Source organism: Mytilus galloprovincialis, chromosome 11 (genome assembly GCF_965363235.1).
Source record: "Mytilus galloprovincialis chromosome 11, xbMytGall1.hap1.1, whole genome shotgun sequence".
Classification (NCBI taxonomy): domain Eukaryota; kingdom Metazoa; phylum Mollusca; class Bivalvia; order Mytilida; family Mytilidae; genus Mytilus; species Mytilus galloprovincialis.
Window position 1 is genome coordinate 12186360 of NC_134848.1, and position 21049 is coordinate 12207408.

The 21049-nt window shown below is 31.6% G+C and overlaps 1 protein-coding gene across 1 annotated transcript; it reads left to right on the forward strand.

Moving 5' to 3' along the window:
* Window positions 1–1011: 1011 nt before the first annotated feature.
* LOC143051655 (uncharacterized) lies at window positions 1012–19326 on the forward strand. Its single transcript, XM_076224552.1, has 9 exons — window positions 1012–1166; window positions 7333–7626; window positions 10245–10489; window positions 13141–13357; window positions 14142–14213; window positions 14411–14455; window positions 16454–16774; window positions 17881–18195; window positions 18936–19326. The coding sequence occupies exons 2-9, from the start codon at window positions 7404–7406 to the stop codon at window positions 19085–19087; spliced, it is 1590 nt and encodes a 529-aa protein (XP_076080667.1). The 5' UTR covers window positions 1012–1166; window positions 7333–7403; the 3' UTR covers window positions 19088–19326.
* Window positions 19327–21049: the final 1723 nt, after the last annotated feature.

Below are 21049 nucleotides of genomic sequence, written 5' to 3' on the forward strand. Positions count from 1 at the left end.
AAATACTACCCAGGATGCATTAGATTCTGAAACGGCGAATTGTCGAGATCACATTATATAGCTCCATACATTTAATAACTAGTTCTATATGTATGGTAATTCACCGTTTCAGAATCTAATGCATTCTGGGTAATATTTTCAAAAGTGTACACCAAAGCGTGGTGATTGGTTTAAAACGTCCTAAACAATCGAAATTCAACCAATGACGTGACGTTATTTTCATTGTGGGGTACGAACAATGAAATTACCCATAGTCCTTTAGATTCTGAAACGGCCAATTGAATATGAAGCCTGAGCGACACAACGAGTGATATGTGGAGCAGGAGCGGCTGACCCTTTCGAAGCATATTACTTAATCCCTGGCTTTTTATTGGTATTGGTTTATTCAATCTCTTGTTTTCTATATTAAGAATGGTGGATCTCCTATTCTTTTCGTTATTCTATATATTTTACCATTGCTTGGTCTATTTTCGTCGACTGAAGACTTTTGAATGTCCTCTTGGTATATTCCGATTCTCTTTTTGAGGCAGTATTGTTATTGATTTTCGTTATGTGAAAAGCGTGTGTCTACCTTAATTTAATGATTTAATTAATTTTCTGTATGCTAAGAAGCAAACCATGAGATGAAAATATAGTTAAAATATTTTGAATGTAATATTGTATTTAAAGTCTGTTTAAAAAAGCTAGGCTAGGATGAAATTTGAAAAAAATAGGCAGGACAGGAGTTTTTAGTAAAAAAAAAAGGCAAGATGAGACACTTGCAAAAAATTTAGGTAAAAAAAGTCAGGATAAACTACAAAAAAAAAAAAGGCAGGACCGAACAGAGTGAAAAATAAAAAGGCAGGACAGAGATTACAGCTAAAAAAAATGCAGGACAAAATTTTTCATCCTAGCCCCCCAATAAAAATCAAATGGTAGCTCCCTAAGATGCTTTGATGAAAATATACACAAAAATCTCATGTTTTTATTAAATGTTTGAATTAGACAAGCGCAGTAACATTAGTGTACAAATACCACTTAATCGATCGTGCAATCCTTATCTGAATCCGTTGTGTACACATTAATGTTATAAAAGTGTACTGCAGCTGTGTAATTCCTCACCTATTTGACACTATTGTTGTAAAATGTAACGAAGACTTTTATTCCATTGATTGACAAACAAATATGTAAGTATCAATAATTTAGACATAATGATTGTATAAAATAAACCATTGACACAAATAGTTAAATACAGTTTCACTGACTTCCGTCTTCTTTAATAAATATCAAAATTTATGTCGAAAGTTTATTGATGACAGAATGACATCATTTTTTTAAATGATGACTTAATTAGTACACAAATTAAACATAAATATACACACAACATGATTACTTTTTGTGAGGCAACATCGTATATGAAACAAAGAGTTATTTTATGCCACAAGAAAGTTACGCCCAACAAAACAGTTTAGGTGTGAACTATTTTTAGGGATGCTAATAAGCTATAATCTTTTATTTACATACACATCCGGCAATCTATTGATAGGGGTTTGTGATGAATATGTCAAATTCGGAATGCAACACATTACAGTCATAATATATGAATTAGTAGCATCATGTGCACCATTTAAGAGTTTGAAAGTGTTTTAAAGTTTAGGAAATATATTAAGATAATTTGATAAAATTCATTATTCTGAAAAAGTTAATCTACGCATGTGCAAACACATTTTATTGGATTTAGAGCATGAGTTTGTTCACAAATCGAAATAAGCACGTCATATTAGAATCTTGAATTTTGGAATGATTATTTTTTAAACATTACATTGAAAGTATTCTAAAATGATTTCAATTTGTTATCAGAACAGTTTCAAATAGGTTCTAGACAGTTCATGTCAGAATACATGCACATATGATAGGGTCAGCTAGAAATAATAAATGTCTTATTTTCAAATTCTTTCAGGGGTAGGGGGAATCACGTACTGTGCAGTGATTTCTTAAAGGCTATAATTCTGATAAATAAGTATTGTTGTAAGAAAAAATGTTTTAGAGAGTTTTCTATTGGAAGACATGTTTGTATAGGTTACACTTTGTAAATACAGCTGTTTCTCAAACCACCCCTGTTTTGGGGAGATACATTTATATAATATTCATAGATAATTTGATTTTGTTAACATACTGGTTCCCAGATATGATCTCTGTTTCATCTCATAGAGACATAACTTGGGACTGTTACCAGTATAAAAACATACTTTTGCGGTGAAAAATAGATTTTGAAGTAGACAAACAGTAAAGGTAGGGGCATATTACTGACCTTTGAAAAAAATAGTAGTTAACATCAACCTTCTAGTCGAGGATATATTTTTTCACGAAACTTCATAGTTAAAGTGTGACAAAGGGAGTTCCTATGGGAAATTGCATTGTCTGTATTTACAGAAATACAACCTTTAAACTTAAAAGTTTGTAAAGTAGGAGTGCCAAAAAGAGAAAATTTGGTTGATAAAAACAGCCGGTAACACCAAGAAAGATGACAGTTGAAGAAGTTATGGGAAAGTTTTGACCTAATCATATATTTCTGATAGTTTTCCCGACCTATCCACATATTGTCAAGCTTGAAAAGATGCAATTTAGTGCACCCATAGTGCAATTTACCGATTCATAGTATCAATTTTTTCTATTATACTATGGCTATCTATCTTGAAAATTCCTGTTTGTTCTAATGTCGTGCAGTAAGTCTTAATAAAATCAAGCCTGATCATGTTGAGTACTGGCATAAACATAGCAACTCGGAAAGTATGAAAGCGAAAAAAGTTTTAAAACCAGTAATTGTATAACATAAATATACTGTGAAAATCTCATACAAACACAAAATGTTCGTCGAGTATTGAGATACCGCCCTGTTTAAATTTAGGGTAAGATATAAATTCCTTCGTACCTTTTTTAAATAATAAAAAAGTTTAAGTTTGCATTCTGTCAAACAAATATATCCTTAATGTTAAAAAAATAATGATTTGTACTTTTATTTACAGTTCTTTTAAAAATCTGAGCAATGTATCTCTCTAAAATTATACACAATTCATTTCATTTTATTTTGTATTCTTATAATCTCAGATCATGACTACAGTTAATATTTGTTTTGGATATATTATGGGTCGTATAATTACGTGAAATCCATATATGACCTGTTGTGCAAAAAGTTATATGCGACAACAAATTTTGCTTACGAGTCTTTTCGACTATTAAAATAAGATGTACATCATGTTTATGATTTTATAGACATAAAATTAGTCAACATTTGATATTAAGGTGGTGACATCAAATTGAATACGACCAGGACGGATTTAAATACTTAAACGGAAAGCAACTCAGTACATTAGTTTAAGCTTCCCTGTGAATAGTATCGTTTTCTATATTTTTCTCAGAACTTATATACATTTGTATTATATCGACTGTTATATCTTTGGACAGTTTCTGGATTATATTCCGTACAGTTATATTTAATAAGCTTAAATTATTTAATAATTATGTATGTAAAACTATTGTATAAACTCATTTGATTTTTTCCCTGGTGACAAGAGGCTGGTAAAATACAGGGGTCCCTAAGTATGCGACCTGAACTTCTTAGGTATTTATAAATTAGGAAATGATTGAATAAAATATGTGTTACCGTTTAACAAAAAAGAAAAAAAAACAAGTGAAACTGCGAGCAACTGGTCACTTATGATACCCCCGCCGCAAGTGGATAATATTAATAGTGTAAAAAGATGCAAGTGTTCGGTAAACAGGAAGTTGTCGAGTGACGAATCTGAAAACGCATCACACGGTATAGCTGACTTATATAAATCCTGAAACCAAATTTCAGAAATCCTTGTATTGTCGTTCCTGAGAAAAATGTGACGAAAATTTTCAACTTGGCTATCATGTGTAAAATCATACAAGTGTTCGGTAAACAGGAAGTTGTCAAGTGATCAATCTGAAAACGCACCACACGGTATAGCTGACTTAGATAAACCCTGAAACCAAATTTCAGAAATCCTAGTATTGTAGTTCCTGAGAAAAATGCGACGAAAAATATTCATGGGACGGACGGACTGACTGACGGACTGAGGGACTGACGGACTGAGGGACTGACGGACTGACGGAAGGACAGACAGAGGTAAAACAGTATACCCCCCTTTTTTAGCTCACCTGGCCCGAAGGGCCAAGTGAGCTTTTCCCATCACTTTGCGTCCGGCGTCCGGCGTCGTCGTCGTCGTCGTCGTCCGTCGTCCGTCGTCGTTAACTTTTACAAAAATCTTCTCCTCTGAAACTGCTGGGCAAAATTAAACCAAACTTGGCCATAATCATCATTGGGGTATCTTGTTTAAAAAATGTGTGACGTGACCCCGCCAACCAACCAAGATGGCCCCCATGGCTAAAAATAGAACATAGGGGTAAAATGCAGTTTTTGGCTTATAACTCAAAAACCAAAGCATTTAGAGCACATCTGACATGGGTTAAATTGTTTATCAGGTCAAGATCTATCTGCCCTGAAATTTTCAGATGAATCAGACAACCCGTTGTTGGGTTGCTGCCCCTGAATATGTAATTTTAAGGAAATTTTGCTGTTTTTGGTTATTATCTTGAATATTATTATAGATAAAGATAAACTGTAAACAGCAATAATGTTCAGCAAAGTAAGAATTACAAATAAGTCAACATGACCGAAATGGTCAGTTGACCCCTTTAGGAGTTATTGCCTTTTATAGTCAATTTTTAACCATTTTTCGTAAATCTTAGTAATCTATTACAAAAATCTGATCCTCTGAAACTACATGGCCAAATTAATCCAAACTTGGCCACAATCATCTTTGGGGTATGTAGTTTAAAAAATGTGTGGCGTGACCCGGCCAACCAACCAAGATGGCCGCCATGGCTAAAAATAAAACATAGGGGTAAAATGTAGATTTTGGCTTATAACTCTGAAACCAAAGCATTTAGAGCAAATCTGTCACGGGTAAAATTGTTTATCAGGTCAACATTTATCTGCTCTGAAATTTTTAGATGAATTTTTTTGGTCATTATCTTGAATATTATTATTGATAGAGATAAACTGTAAACAACAATAATGTTTAGCAAAGTAAGATTTACAAATAAGTCAACATGACCGAAATGGTCAATTGACCCCCTTAGGAGTTATTGTTCTTTATAGTCAATTTTTAACAATTTTCATAAAATTTGTAAATTTTTACTAACATTTTCCACTGAAACTATTGGGCCAAGTTCATTATAGATAGAGATAATTTTAAGCAGCAAGAATGTTCAGTAAAGTAAGATGTACAAACACATCACCATCACCAAAACACAATTTTGTCATGAATCCATCTGCTTCCTTTAATATTCACATAGACCAAGGTGAGCGACACAGGCACTTTAGAGCCTCTAGTTTTTAAAGCGGGGGTATACAAAGCTTACATCTTTATAACGTAAAATGTAAAATTCAACAGGGAAAAGTAAAATGAAAATACATTACGGAAAATTAAATTGTTAAATACAGCAGGGAAATTATACATAGTTTTTTTCAATTACATGTTAGTAGACTCAGCGTAAGATACAATGCATATTAACTTCCAACCTATTAACAACTAGATATTTGATGTACAGCCGAAAACGCTAACCATATGAAACAATGAGCAAAGACGAAATCTTTTATAGAACACCCAAAAATAATTTAAATCATATGATTAATAGGAAGTGTACATGTGGAACGGTATTATATAAGTAAGATACAGTGAAAGTATATATACGGTTACTGATAAGGATTAAAGATAGTTTATTGGACTCTCCAGCTTAATTAACTAAGATTAAGTTTATGGTTTGAACTATTATACTGATTACGAATTGGATACCACAAGAGAGGCGAATGATATCAAATGCATAAGTCGAAAATAAACTGACAAAGCAATGTAAGAAAAAAAGCAAATATATCAGTACACAAAACACAACATAGAAAACCAAAGACTGAGTAACTCGAACTCCAACAAAAAAGGGTTTTTTATAAAGCGTTATGGAAGGGTAAGAAGATCCTGCTACATATTTGGCACCCGTCCTGTTGCACATGTAAGTGCGTCAAACTTGTATGTCATTGAAAATATTGCAAATGCTATTCTTTCTCGTAATGCTTTTTTTTTTATAGGTGTGGATATTATTCTGCATGTGATTTTTAAACCACCCTTATCAAAAGTAATAATATTCACCACATGTATTCGCAAACACTGGAACACCATGAAATGTTAAAATTGAAATTAAATGTAAATAATACTATTTGTTTTTAAATCTGAAAGGGGAAAGGAATGTTCGACCCCCGCCACGTCCCCTGAATATTTCAACAATTCATGTATTGTGGATCTTGTGCGTGTATAAATTTTTTATATCTAACATATGTGTTTTTCTATTTATCTTTTATTTTCTATTATTTCAGTTTTATGTAATAAATGGTCTAAAAATATCCAGACATTTGAATTATATAATTTATTACTAACTCGAGTGTTCATGCAAACTATGATATACAATTAGATATAATTAAGCTTTTACCATAACTCTTTACATAGGTAATCAATAGGAAAGGCAAACTTTCTGCCCCTGTGATGTATTTAATATTTAATGCGTTCCCCTCAGTTCTAGTTTGTAACCCGGATTTGTTTTTTTTTCTATCGATTTATGAGTTCGAACAGCGGTATACTACTGTTGCCTTTATTTGTCGATTAATCATTTGACTTTTATTGGGGATACGCAGGAGGATATATTTGAGATGTTCGTTTGTTGGATTGCCAGCTTATCTATCTCAGGAGTTCTTATATTTCCTTTGCCTTTTTCATTTTTGGGCTTTCTTGATTAAGTTAATTAAAGGTGCTTCAAAATTATAAAGTAAGATTTTCTCAACCTGTCAGGGCAGGAAAAGGGAAAGTAGAAGACAATGTCCCTTTCTTGAACATACTAACATAATATAAGTGGATATAAGTGCAACTTATCGGTAGGTTATAAATAATAATTTTAGAAGTTGTTTTATTTTGTATGACCATCTCGTTTTTTTTAACAGAAACATAATATAAACTTTATTATTATTCCACAATCTGAGAAACCAAAATCATGTTCGAAATAGAAAACTATATGTAAGAAAAATGATGATTAGGGGTTAAAACAGGACTTTTATTTTTTTGGTTTGGGGAGGGGGGATGGTAATACCCAAACAATCAAACAACTTTACAGAGCCTTTTGTTAAATATGAAAAGAGTTACGGTGTAAAATTTTATACGAAAATTATGAAAAATTTGTTATAAAACTTTCGAGTTTTAATTGTTATTATTTTTTTTTAAGACAAAACAGTGTGTTGACAAGGACAGAGACATGTTAGCTAATATGTAATTGGAAACTTTATCCAGGCAAACATGGTGACCAAAGAAGAGGATAATTTTCTACGCGTTGTTTACTTAAACTATCGAGTAGGAACAACGGCGCTAAGGAGGTATTTTGACAGCGTCCATCCTTTTTTGCCAGCTGATTTGTCATCTCCACCAAATAAGGCAATACTTGCAAGCCTGCACAAACCACCCAGAGGACAAAGGAGAGTATTGTACCAGGAGCAATGGGATATTTTATACCCTCCTACAGGTAATTTGAAAAAATGGTTAAAATAGATGTGGAAAAGTATCAATTTTACCATGCCGTTATCCAATCACAGTGAGTGATAATAAACACTTGATATTGGTAAAAAAGTGTGTATTAATATCATAAGTCGTAATAGGAGCTCCCAATTTAAAATTACCCTCGTTTATCTATTTAGTTACATCAGAAGAGATACAAATGAAATGATATTAAATGTATGTTTTGGTACACTCCTGTATGGACGAACCAATACACAAATGATTTTTTTGCAGTCGAAATCGTCAAACCAGACCTAACACCCACTGCATTGGATACCTTTCAAGTAAGACTTTGTCTAAATATCTAAATAAAAAAGTTTAAAATGGATAATAAATTAGGATCCCCTCGGATTATCATTGAAGCATTTGCAAAGTAAAAGTATGGAACGCCACAGCTGTCTTATGTGGAACTCTGATATTACATTATGTTTTTCTATTATTACTTGATGATAGTTTGTCTTGACATAATATAGGTTTGACATTACGTAATGATGTCTTGATATAACTCAATATGCAGGGTTTCCGCAAATAATAATTGTGGAGATTAGAATTCGTCATGGGCGAAAGAATTTGGCGAAAGAAATATATGTGCGATTTATTTTTAGCCATCTTGTTTACTTACATTTTTTCGGGCTTCTCGGATTTTATCTGATTAGACAATATACTCGGAATTCAACTTGAACTCGTTTAGATTTTGACAGAAAATCAATAATCAGCTGATTGCATTTTGTGATATCGACAACAAAGGACCAATTAATAAAGGTGTTGATTGTATTGTTTGATAAAATAATATGGTTAAACGGCATCCGTCAAATGTCACGAAAGGAGCATTTATTAACTACTTTGCGATGTACGTGTTCGAAGAAAACTTTTGACGTTTCTTTTCCTTCTTTTAATGATAGTCCAGAAAAGAAAACTTGTTATTACGAAAAAATTTTAAAAGCAAGAGTAATCTCCGACTTAAAACTTTATCCTTTGACTTTGATATAGATAATTGATTTTAAAGAGTACTTTGAAGTCGTTTGTGTGACATGACATGTTTCAAGCATAGTATTACGTCTCAATTTTTTCATTTACGATGATCTAGACTTAAATAAAACTGTCGTTATCATCGGAAGAAATTTTTGCAAAAGATTGGGAAAAATCCCTCGAAAGGGAGTAACCCTTCAATGTATACCTACGCCTTACATGAGGGATCAATTTCAAGTGATAAAAGCCTTGGTTTTGTTGTAAGAACAACTTCATAGACCAAAAGGGCACCTATTTCTATTCCGAAGAAACTTTCCCAAAGAACTGTACATCTTTCTTGTATCAAAGTATGTCCAAGAATTTTGTGATATTATGGGACTGATATCGTCTTTATTATCAAACGTAAGTGGCCCCCTCTATTAAAAAAGTTGTTCAAATTACATGTATAATGAATTGTCACCCTTTTAAAAAAAGTTCCGTCTTTTTAAAAGTAAATGTTAAGTGTTTATTCATTACAATGTAGACTCTAAGATAAGTTTGAGAGAATAATCATAGACAACGATAGGGCAAACTCATCTTATTTAAGGGGGGAAGGGAAAAAAATAACGAAAAATATGTAATGTTACTTGGCGAAAAAATAACAAAGTGGCGAAAAATATATTGTTTTGGCGAAAGAGGTGGCGAAAAAAATATTTACCCAGGGGAAACCCTGTCAATATGGAATAGTCATTTCATATTGATATTTCGATATTACATGATATGGTTTCGTATTGACTTGATATAGTTTTGTCATTACCTAATATGGTTCTGTCATTATAGGATGTAGTTTCACCATTACTTAATGTGGTTATGTCATTAGGCAATATGGTTTTAACATTACTTGATGTGTGTGTGACATAACTTAGCGTAGTTGTTACATTACATGATGTGGTTTTGTTATTTCGTAATGATGATTTTTCAATTCTTTATATAGCTTTAACATAACGTAATGATGTTTCAAAATTTGACGATTTTACACTACATGATGTGTTTGTTTCAGTATTTGACGCGGTCCTCATTCTTAGATGTGATTTTCCCTTTACTACTACGAGATTAAACCAAGTGACCAATTTGGAAAAAAATATGTTCTATTTTTAGACAGATTTTGTAATGCGCTTTTGATGAGTACCACTAATCATTAAGTTTAAGTTTAAATTAAAGCTCAAGTTGTTGTTCATAGTTATTTGGTATGAAAAAAGGGAACGACAGACAAAACTAAGAAAAAAGAACTAAAACATTAACAGTAATTCGGACATAAGGGGAATATCCCAAAAACCATAGTAATGGTGAAACCACATCGAGTAATGACAAAACCATATTAAGTAATGGCAAAACTATATCAAGTCAATACGAAACCATATCATATAATATCGGAATATCATTAAGTAATGACTTTTCCATATTTAGTTATATCAAAACATCATTACGTAATGTCAAAACCATATTATGTAAAGACAAACTATCATCAAGTAATAATAGAACATTATAACGTAATATCAGAGTTCCACATAAGACAGGTGGCGTTCCATAGAAAAGTGAAGAAAACGATGAAATATATAAATTCATACTTTTTTGTAGGAGCACCTGTAGTTTCTTCTGCTAAACTAGATGTTACCTTAATGGTTTGTCTTCTACGGAATTTGCCACCTATGGTTCCTCCACCAATACCGAATGGATTTGATGCATTACCACAACGCAGTGATTCTTCGATTGGTGCTCACATAGCTCGAATAAAATATTATAAAAATTTCATTGTTTCGCATTCAAAGGATGGAAAACTATCCGATGCTGATTTCAACACAATATGGATTGATATGGATATAGTATGATTATTTCATCTTTTAATCTTTTTCAGCATGTGGTCGTTGCGTGACATCTGAGACAATGCTATTATAACTAAGAAACTTTAAAATAAACAAAACAATTTCTCATTTAAATATTTTCGTATTGATATTTCTCAGTTCCAACTTTAAAGTGAGATTGTGAGAAACACTTTGACAAAAACGGTACCATTTTACTGCACCAGAGGTACATTAATTTATTCATACTAGAGGTCAAATATTCAAATTTTCATAACCTTATACAAACGTTAAAGATCGGATCATAATAAAAAAGACATAAAAATATAGACAAATTCCATATTGACATTTCCAAGTTCTAACTTACAAAACTTGAATAAAAAAGAATTTCTATAACTTTTGTTTTATACTTTTTGGAATTTTTGGTCCTCAATGCTCTTTAACTTTGTAATTGTTTTGCTTTACATTTTTTTTTATCTGAGCGTCATTGATGAGTCTTATGTAGACGAAACGCGCGTCTTAAATTATAAACCTGGTACCTTTGATAACTATTTACACCACTGGGTCGATGACACTGGTGGTTGAAATTTCGTCACCGAGGGTATCACCATCCCAGTAGTCAGCTCTTCAGTGTTTACATAAATATCAATTGTAAAGTAATTTTAATAAATTTGCTGTTGACAAAACTTTAATGATTTCGAAAAACTAAGGATTTTCCTATCACAGGAATAGATAACCCTTAGTTGTATTTAGCTCGACTTTTTTAAATTTTGGGTCCACAATGCTCTTCAACTATGTTCTTGTTTGGCTTTACAACTATTTTGATCTGAGCGTCACTGATGAGTTTTATGTAGACGAAACGCGCGTCTGGCGTATTAAATTATAATTCTGGTATCTATCTACACAAAAAAATAAATTACCTAAGTTGTTTTTGGCAATCCTGGTGTCTATGTGTAGTTTATTGGAAGTTAGATTAGCGAATTCGGAACGGAAAATGTCAACTTTGAATTGAAAATGGTCAATTTTTTACTACACTATTCATCAAAACTAATGTCCAACTGAAGTCATATCAATGGTTTGATGCATGTAGATGCAAAAAGAGGACAATTTTTGCAAGTCCAAAATAAGCTTAGTTTATCGTTAATAAACCAAACAGACTGCTATCAAAATGTTAATATTTCTTATATACCTATACGGAGTTATTTTCTTTCAGAACGACAGGTTATTCTTTTTCAGAATCCACCCGGACGATACCATGTTTCAATGAAATATGCTTCAAGGCATAAAATAATGACCTGTGTGAAGTCATTATTTTCCCTGATAAAAATGCAATCTATAATTTACTTCAAAATTTATTCGTCCGATAGTTTTTTGTTGCCGATTTGGAAACTTATTTTCTAAAGTTCAATCGATGATACTAGATGTAAAAAAACCTTCATTGCCCGCTTTAATTTTAGAAACAAATAACGTGAAGTTTTGTTAATTTATCGCTACATAAAGAAACATTGTCATATATGTGAGATGAATTTTAATATAGACCTTCATAAACAAAAAGCCAGATTTAACATATTCGTGTGTTTGATTTTGAAAATCTTATTGAGTCCTGAATAGGTTGATTGATTTTTGGTTGCTTGCTTAACGTCCAGTGGCAAATATTTCATGCATGTTCAAGACATACACGCTGAATAGGAAATCATACTGTGACCTACATGTACATTGTATTTATATTCGTCTTCGTGTCAGTTATTAACTTTTTTAAATTTATGTATACCTTTTACTCTATTAAATAATCAACTAATAAGATAATCTTATATTCTATTGAATAACATTAACGTAACTCAGAAAAGGGTCGGGTGCGGAGGGTATATAATTATATCCTGATTATGTTAATAAAATGTATTGCTCTTCGATCAAAAGACAATCTTTCTGAATTTTTCATTCGATTCAATTAAAATTGGTAAAAAAATAACCACTTTTCCGCGATAGAAATGACATTACAAATGGAACAAAAAACATACCCCTCCCCCTTTTTCATAAACTAAGTGGTACAATAAATTACTTACAATGTGTCTTGTATTTGTCATACACCGTTATCGGATGGTAACAATACATTTGTGTCTTACTTCATGCAGTTACAGTAATATTTTTATTGTGTATGGATAATATTTTTTAAAAGGTTTATATATAGATTCATTAGTGAGTTTTATTTCACATTCTAAATGAGTCGTAGGGCGTATTAAAACGTGAACGCATTAGAAAGGAATATCCCACTTTAGTGTTGTCGGTAAAATAGGATACTAAGTTTTGCAAATCTTTATAAAAATAATATTTGTTGACGGTATATAAGTCAGATAATGAATATTTTAAGGTTTTTCTTGTCGTAGAACACACCTCGGGGTGTCAGGATTGCTCAAAGAAAGACCTCCCTACGGCCGGTCTTTCATTTGATCAATCCTGACACCCCTCGGTGTGTTCTACGACAAGAAAAACCTTAAAATATGCATTATCTATAACATATTCCATTCTTCAAAAGCTTCAAATCAAAATTATTTCAAGTTGTTACACTGTCATTATCAAATTAAATGATTGAAGATCATTTTAAAGAACACTTGTAATCATATTTGTTTTATTTTGTTTAATATAATGTTTATGCATGTTCTTACTATATTCTTAAGGCAATTAATGGTTTAGGAAACCAACAAGATATAACAGATGCAGCAGATGCCAAAACTAAAGTTTTAGACTTTAAAGCCATTATGGAACACTTGAATATTGAGATGGGTATTAAGCGAAATCGTAAACGATATGTAGAGCAGTCAGGAAAAATAGTCGAGCACGCCAGCAAAATAGCAAAACTAGAAACAGCTGTTGAAAATTTGGACCTTGGAAAAGGTGACGATTAAAAAATAATGTTTTATAACAGATCTTGATGCAAGACAAATACATCACATATTACTCTTCTTTCTATAGGCAGCATTTTGTGGAAAAGCAATGATTTTTAATTTTTGTTTTACCAGTTTACAGTTTATATACAATCCTTTTAATATGTCAGATCAAAGTTCTTGATTATAATTATTTAATTGGACATTTTAGGTCGTGTACGTCTTGGAATAAACTAATTTGTATCGTTGAAAAGCTTACTTATAGTTTGTGATTAAAATGTCAGCTGATTTTAAGATTTAACTCCCGTGTTCTGGATCCCCTACAAATACTTTTTATGCATCATTTTAGTGATACTTTGGTGAGAGTTTAGATGATCCTTTTCAAATTCGTACTTTATTCGGGGCTTTAAAAACTCTAGAATCGAGCACCACTGTGTATCTTCTAAAAAAGAAACGTGTAATTCGCCGTTTCAGAATCTAATGCATCCTGGGTAATATTTTCAAAAGTCTACACCAAAACGTCGTGATTGGTTAAAAATGGCATAAACAATAGAAACTCAACAAAAGAAGTGACGTTATTTTCATTTTGGGGTACGAACAATGAAATTATCCATGATTCTTTAGGTTTGTAAACGGACAATTGGCGTACATTATTCTAATTCTGTTATTATGACGAGTATGACATGTTCTAAAACAAGCCTGATATCAACAAAAAGTGTGAAGCCTTTTTATAAAGGTTTATTTTTTACTTGTTTTACTACATTAGTTAATATGCGTTCATTCTTTTTTCGTAGTTGAGCAATCAAGTGCAGACAATGCTAGCAAAATAGCAATACTAGAAACAACAGTTGAATACATTGAACAAGGTAATATTAATAGTTTTATAATCGAGCTTAGTACATTAGATATTATGCATCTAGCTACATTTTATAACAAGTTTGGTGCTAGTGATAAGCTTTAAGCCTTTTCCAGAGCTTTTTTTTTACTCGTTTTAGTTGATATCTGAATATGTTTTTGTACTTTCTAATAACATTTTATAAATGAGAGAAAGAGTTATTTTCAGAAGTAAAGTCAGTAAAGATAGATGTCGATGTGAATGGTCCAAAAGGTTGAATACTTTATATAGACTATTTCACATTCTATTTTGCTATCCCAGCGAATGGGATAAATTATTGTTATAGAGATCAACTGTCAGAATTTAGTCAATTCTAGGTGATAAATTCTCTTTTGTCTTTTTATTTCAATTTCTATTTTTCCATAATATAATGCGGATACGTACAAAGAGAGACAACTAATTTTCCATGTTCAACCTTTTTATTATCAAACCAAAAATTATTAAGTATCTTTCATCTTTATTTTATTTATTAAAACAACTGATATATTAAACGTATATTGTAACTTATAAGAATTAAGCCTAAGATATAATAAGGATTAATGGATTTGAAGTGCCTCTAAAGGTTGGTTGGTATAAATATACATGTTGAAAGACTGATTATGTTAAAAATTGTAATATATTGTATTTCATATATATGTACCAAGTTGTACTTTAAAATATAGATTCTACTACTGCATCGAGTGTGATACGATATTAATCCACTCGAGACAGTTCAATTTAAAAATTTAAAACGCGAGGCTCGCCGAGCGTTTTAAACATTTAAAATTTAACTGGCGAGAATGGATAAATATCGTATTACACGAGATTTGGGGGTGGAATCTGTAGCTCTAATGGTTTTCTAACAAAATTTGCAGGCAAACTAAATCCTTCTTTTCGAATGATCTGCAAAAAGATGTGCTTTTCTATGTGACGTCATCAGGCATGGTCGCATTTTTTCATGACGTCACAATAGGAAATTCAGAGGAAAGCAAGAAAATCGACGTCATAATCTGAAATCAACCAATTAAGAACTGAAATCAAACGATTCATACGTTGATTAATTTCTTTATACAATGGGTGCAGAAAGGGATACATTGACGAAGAATTAGAGAAATAAAAATATCTATAGAAGAATATCAATAACTATTTGGAATGAATCTGACATAACTTGAACATTTAAGTGGTTTTTATCCGAGTTGACATGATTTACAATGCATATTTCGTGGGTACTTTGTCCAGCTTATTTATTTTGAAAGGAATTATTAAGATTTTACCATCTGTGCGTGGAAATACCTTTAATTTTTTCTCATCATTAGTCGGTCGTTTGCCCTTGCCATCGAATAAAGATTTTAATTTTAGTAAGGTTATTCAGTCTATCCTACTGTCAACGCATATAACTATTATATTTTTCTTCTCTCCTTTTTTAAAAATGTACAATATTGGGACTGCTAGATATTTGGCAGATAATATCCACCAGATAATGCTCTTTTGAAAATTAAAACATGCATTAACGTGGTAAAAAAAGTCGAAATCAATTGATTTCTACATTGTTGGTTATGTCCCTTGGATGTCGCAGTATATTATACCATGGTGATACTGTGACTTTTTAAAAACTAATGTCCCTTTTGTGTTGGACAACATGGATTGATTGAGCATATAGCTATGTTTTTCCTTTTTCTTCTTTCTACTGGCTGTCAAAACCTTGTCAAAGTTTGTGGCATTCGTTTGGAATGTATATTTTACAGTCTCATCAAGTCAGAATGGTAATTTAATCAATCTAAACATTACAACAAATTTTTCAGGGATTATATAAGATCACTATTTCTTTCCCAATCCGATATAAAGACCCTTTTGGTTGGTTTTATCAATGTCATATTTACAACATCTTCCTAATTCGGATCATATTTGTACTCCTCTTCTAATGAAATAAATATTATTTTGAAAATTTTATAGAATAATATTTCGATTCTGTGAAAATAGCTGCTAGTAAATAAAGACAACAGTAGTATACCGCTGTTCGAAATTCATAAATCGATTGAGAAAGACAAATCTGGGTTACAAACTAATACTGAGTGAAACACAACAACTATAAGAGGAAAACAACGACACAACAGAAACACTAAAATGCAACACACACAGAAACAAACTTTAAGATAACAATAGCCATTTTCCGGACTTAGGACAGGACATTTTAAGAAAGTATTTTAAGTATCACTATAATATGTTTATCAGGTGATTTTATGGAATTTTTAAAAGACAAACTCATACATTCAACAATACTCGACAAAGAGGTTTTGGATAACCTAATTACCAAATGCGTTCTGACACTGGATGACAGAGAAGAAATTATCAACTGTAATAACCAACTATCACGGAACAAAAAACTCTTAAAAATACTCAATCATCGACCATACAACACACTCGGTGGACTTGTTGAAGCAATGAAAGAATCTGATCAAAGGAGCCACTCTTTACTGCTTTCCAAAATGGAGGCCAAGGTCGAAGACAATGTTATGACATTGCAAAATGCACCAATCATAGATGGCGTATCAGGTAACTTTATTTAAGTTGATTAAAAAGCTGGTTATTAACAGGTAGAAATTGTTAAAGTATTTACTAAATTGTATTTAAATAAAAGCATTTTTGGTAAATCACTTTAACTGTAAATAGGATACGACTAGATACACTTCATCGATTCGTTTGATGTATTTGAGATTTTGATTTCCTATTTGCGTATTACTTTCGTTTAGAATTTTCCACGGAGTTCGGAATTTTTGTAACTGTGAAGTAACTCTCAAATCGTACTTTCGTATTGATTTGACTTGTTGACACAATTTGTAATGTATTTATATATATAAATATATATATATATATATATATATATATTCAATGTTAACTGTTTTGTGTTATATCTCGGTACACTATTTTTAATACGTACAACCTTTGGTTAGTATTAAGTATGACGATACATTTTACGTCTGTACTCGTACTGTGAACAACACGTTTTTCTTTTTCTAAATATATTTCCGTACTACCAACAACACAATTTTTAATTTTTACCTGTGTACGTCATTCTTCTTAACACTATTTTTTCCCAGGTTAGAGTTGTCTTTTTGACCTTTTTCTTAATATTTTTTTCTATATCGTATTTAATTTATGTCATTGATCAAATTAACTTGTTGAGTGTACGATTTCTTGTTTAAGTCAATATATTTTTTTTATCGAGTTAATCATATAACCCATTGGTATTTTTAAGTGTGTCTTTTCATTTTTGAATGTTACTTTACTCATTCATGTTAAAGCGAAGGTTGGCACCTGTTTTAACGTTTAAACGCGTTTCAATTATATGAACTTGTCCTAATTTGGGAGTCTGTTCAAAAGATGTCGTTTGTTGAAGTTTATAAGTGTATCTCGTTTCTCGTTTAGATACAGATTAAAGCAATGTTTTCCTGTTTGAATATTTTTACACTAGTAGATGTGTGTCCCTTTGTAGCTTGCTGTTCGATGTGGGACAATGTAACATGTTTATGTTACATACTTTAACCTATCATTGTTTACTTTTTACACATTGTGACTTAGTTTGAGAGTTGTCTCATTAGCACCTAACCATATCTTCTTATTTCAATATAGGATTTTCGTTATAATATATTATATTTCAGATACAGAGAAACAAATCGTTAAAGTTATCAAGTGTTATAACACAATAGTCCATAAAATTGACATTGAAAAAACTGGAATTCTATACAAACTCCATGATGTTTTAAGTGAGGAAGAGAATACAGAAATGACACCAATGGATGTTTCTGTGGAAGACAGAAATAGAGGAATTTTAGGAAAAATCATTGGACACAATACTTCTTCTGCCTATAAAATCTTCCTTGAAGTTCTTAAAGAAGATAGCTGTTATAATGAGTATGCTACGAGAATAGAGGAAACAGATGTCACACAATTAGACCTCCAGTTACTGACTATTGGTAGGTCAACAAACAAAGTATTAAAAAAAAAAATAGACATTTATAATTTATTTTTACAACAATATTACTTTATAGTTTCTTGTTTCTTTATATAAAAACCCTAAAACATAAAAATGGTCTTCTTTTAGTTAAAATCATAAATAAACCAATAGTTTGTATGCATTTAAATAACAACATAAGTCTTTTGTATTAAATTATAAACATAAAACCTTTAATAACTATTAGCATGTCGTAAAGTTCTATTGTACTGTTAATTTGTGAATTTCTCTATCCTGAATGTTCTTATATTGTAGACCTGTCATGTAATGTTGTCATTTTAGTGTTATATATAATATGTTCATAAAAAACGGGGGGTGGGTGGGTGGGGGGTGGGGTGGTGGCTGGGATGGGGTTGGTTAGCATTGGCTAGCCAAAAAAAAACAATGTTCAACCTACCATTTTTTCTTAAAATATCCTGTACCAAGTCAGCGAAATGGCAATTATTATCTTATTGTTCATTTATGTGTGTTTTGCATTGTCGTTTAATTTCTTGTTTTTATTTAGTGTTTCTGTTGTTTCGTTGTTTTCTTTTTATATTTGAGATATTTCTCTCAGTGTTAGTTTGTAACTGGGATTTGTTTTCTCTCAATTGATTTATGACGTTCGAACAGCGGTATACTACTGTTGTTTGTATGTTTTGCCATTTTCATTTTTTTGCTATTTCTATGTTCTAATAAATATATATTTCCATTATCATGAAGGAAAACAATGGAGGGAAGGAAAGATAATTAAAAAAGAAAGAAAAAGAAGAAAAGAAAATGGAATGTCTGGTAAATATAATTTGAAATATTTTCATTCCAATATGTATGTATTTGACAGAAGAGGGACGAAAGATACCAGAGGGACAGTCTAACTCATAAATCGAAAATAAACTGACAACTCCAAGGCTAAAAAGAAAAAGACAAAAGACAAACAGACAAACAATAGTACAAATGACACAACATAGAGAACTAAAAAATAAACAACACCCACTAAAAACTAGAGGTGATCTCAGGTGATCCGGAAAGGTAAGCAGATCCTGCTCCACATGTGGCATTTGACTATGTATACTTGAAATTATGTATGTTATGCAATTATGCCAATTACCAAACTATCTGCAGATTTTCGCATTTTGTGTTAATACAAATTCGTGTTGATGTACTTGATTGTAAGAGAATCAACTGCAAATTATCATCTACTAAAAATTCCTGTAGAACATAAAACAATTTTTTTTCTGTTAGCAGTAAATAAACTCATCATAGATACCAGGACTAAAATTTGTATATACGCCAGACGCGCGTTTCGTCTACAAAAGACTCATCAGTGACGCTCGAATCCAAAAAAGTTGAAAAGGCCAAATAAAGTACGAAGTTGTAGAGCATTGGGGACCAAAATTCCTAAAAGTTTTGTAAAACAGGATCTGCGTCTCATTCTATATAACTTTAATTCAGACCGGTTTCTGTTGCAGAATTATAAGTTTCTTATTTACAATGATGTAGAATTTTTGTCATTTTACTTTTTTGACGACTGTTGAGCTGTACATATACAGACTATGTCTCTTGTCCTTCTATGACATTCTAACTATGTGTTGATTTGCATGACGGGTGAAGCTTATATAAGATTTTGTCATACCACAGTTTTTATTCGTTTCCCTAAATATTTGATTTGTGTTATCAAAACGACAAACTAGTGATTCATGATGGCTATTTTTGGCTACCAGTTTTTAAAAGTGCAAGAAGATGGAGTGTCCCGAGAGAACCACATGGACACCGAAGACCATCTCTAATTAATGGTTATAATTGAGCTCCTTGGTATCATATCAACCTTCGTATATGACGAATAAAAGATATAATCCAAACAATTGAATTATATAAAACTTATAGTTCTCCATATTATTAACCATTTTCTGTTCTTATTGTCACAAAACAATATTGACATGCATTGGATTAGTTACGAAAACATTTTGAGTTTACGTCATTTAAGGAGTAAAAATTGTATTTCAGTTGTTCATAAACATTTATTTATTTCTTAGAGGACAGATGTTTCATTAATAGTATGATAACAAAAGTAATAGGCTTCATGTTTTTTCCTTACCAACATAGATTTAATGATTGATAAAGTTGAAAAATGGAAAATGGATGACAGTCTTTATATCGAAACTAGAGCGACTAATTATGTGTTAAACTGCGTCAACAAACACTCCTGTGTAAGTGTAATAGGACCGTCCGGTTGTGGGAAAACGGCTCTGGTTCGACATGTTTCTCTCCAACTGGAACAGAATGGATACACAATACTAACTGTGAACGATGCGAAAGATATAACAGATAAGTATAAATCTGGCAGAAAAACTTTGTACATTGTTGATGACATATGTGGAAATTTTACTGCCAACCAAACTCGGCTAGAAGAATGGAAGAAATCAATGAATGACTTAAGGAGCATTTTAGAATTTGGTAATTGTAAGTTGATTTTAACTTGCAGACTTCAAGTTTTTGAAGATAAGGGGTTTGAAAATTTAGATATTTTCAAAACATGTGAATGTAACTTAGTTTCTAAAGATTTAGCTTTAACAATCATTGAAAAAGAGACCATGACAGAACAGTATTTTGGGGAACATGCTTCACAAGCATTGAAACACTTAGGGGAATATGACTTTCTTCCCCTTTTATGTAAATTGTATTATGTAGAGAAACACAATGCACAATTTCAACTAGACATGTTTTTCAATGGTCCATTTTCCTTTTACACAAACGATTTGACTCGTATGTACAACGACTGTAAAGAAGGTAAGTACAAATACTGCGCTCTACTTTTGTTAGTTATTTTCAACAATGGG

Bases quoted from the DNA above. Each gene is read 5' to 3' on its own strand.
- LOC143051655 (XM_076224552.1), top strand. From the start codon at position 7,404: ATGGTGACCAAAGAAGAGGATAATTTTCTACGCGTTGTTTACTTAAAC. The intron at 10,490-13,140 runs GTATGATTATTT...TATATTCTTAAG, and splicing joins TATGGATTGATATGGATATA to GCAATTAATGGTTTAGGAAA. The intron at 18,196-18,935 runs GTAGGTCAACAA...ATTATCATGAAG, and splicing joins CCTCCAGTTACTGACTATTG to GAAAACAATGGAGGGAAGGA.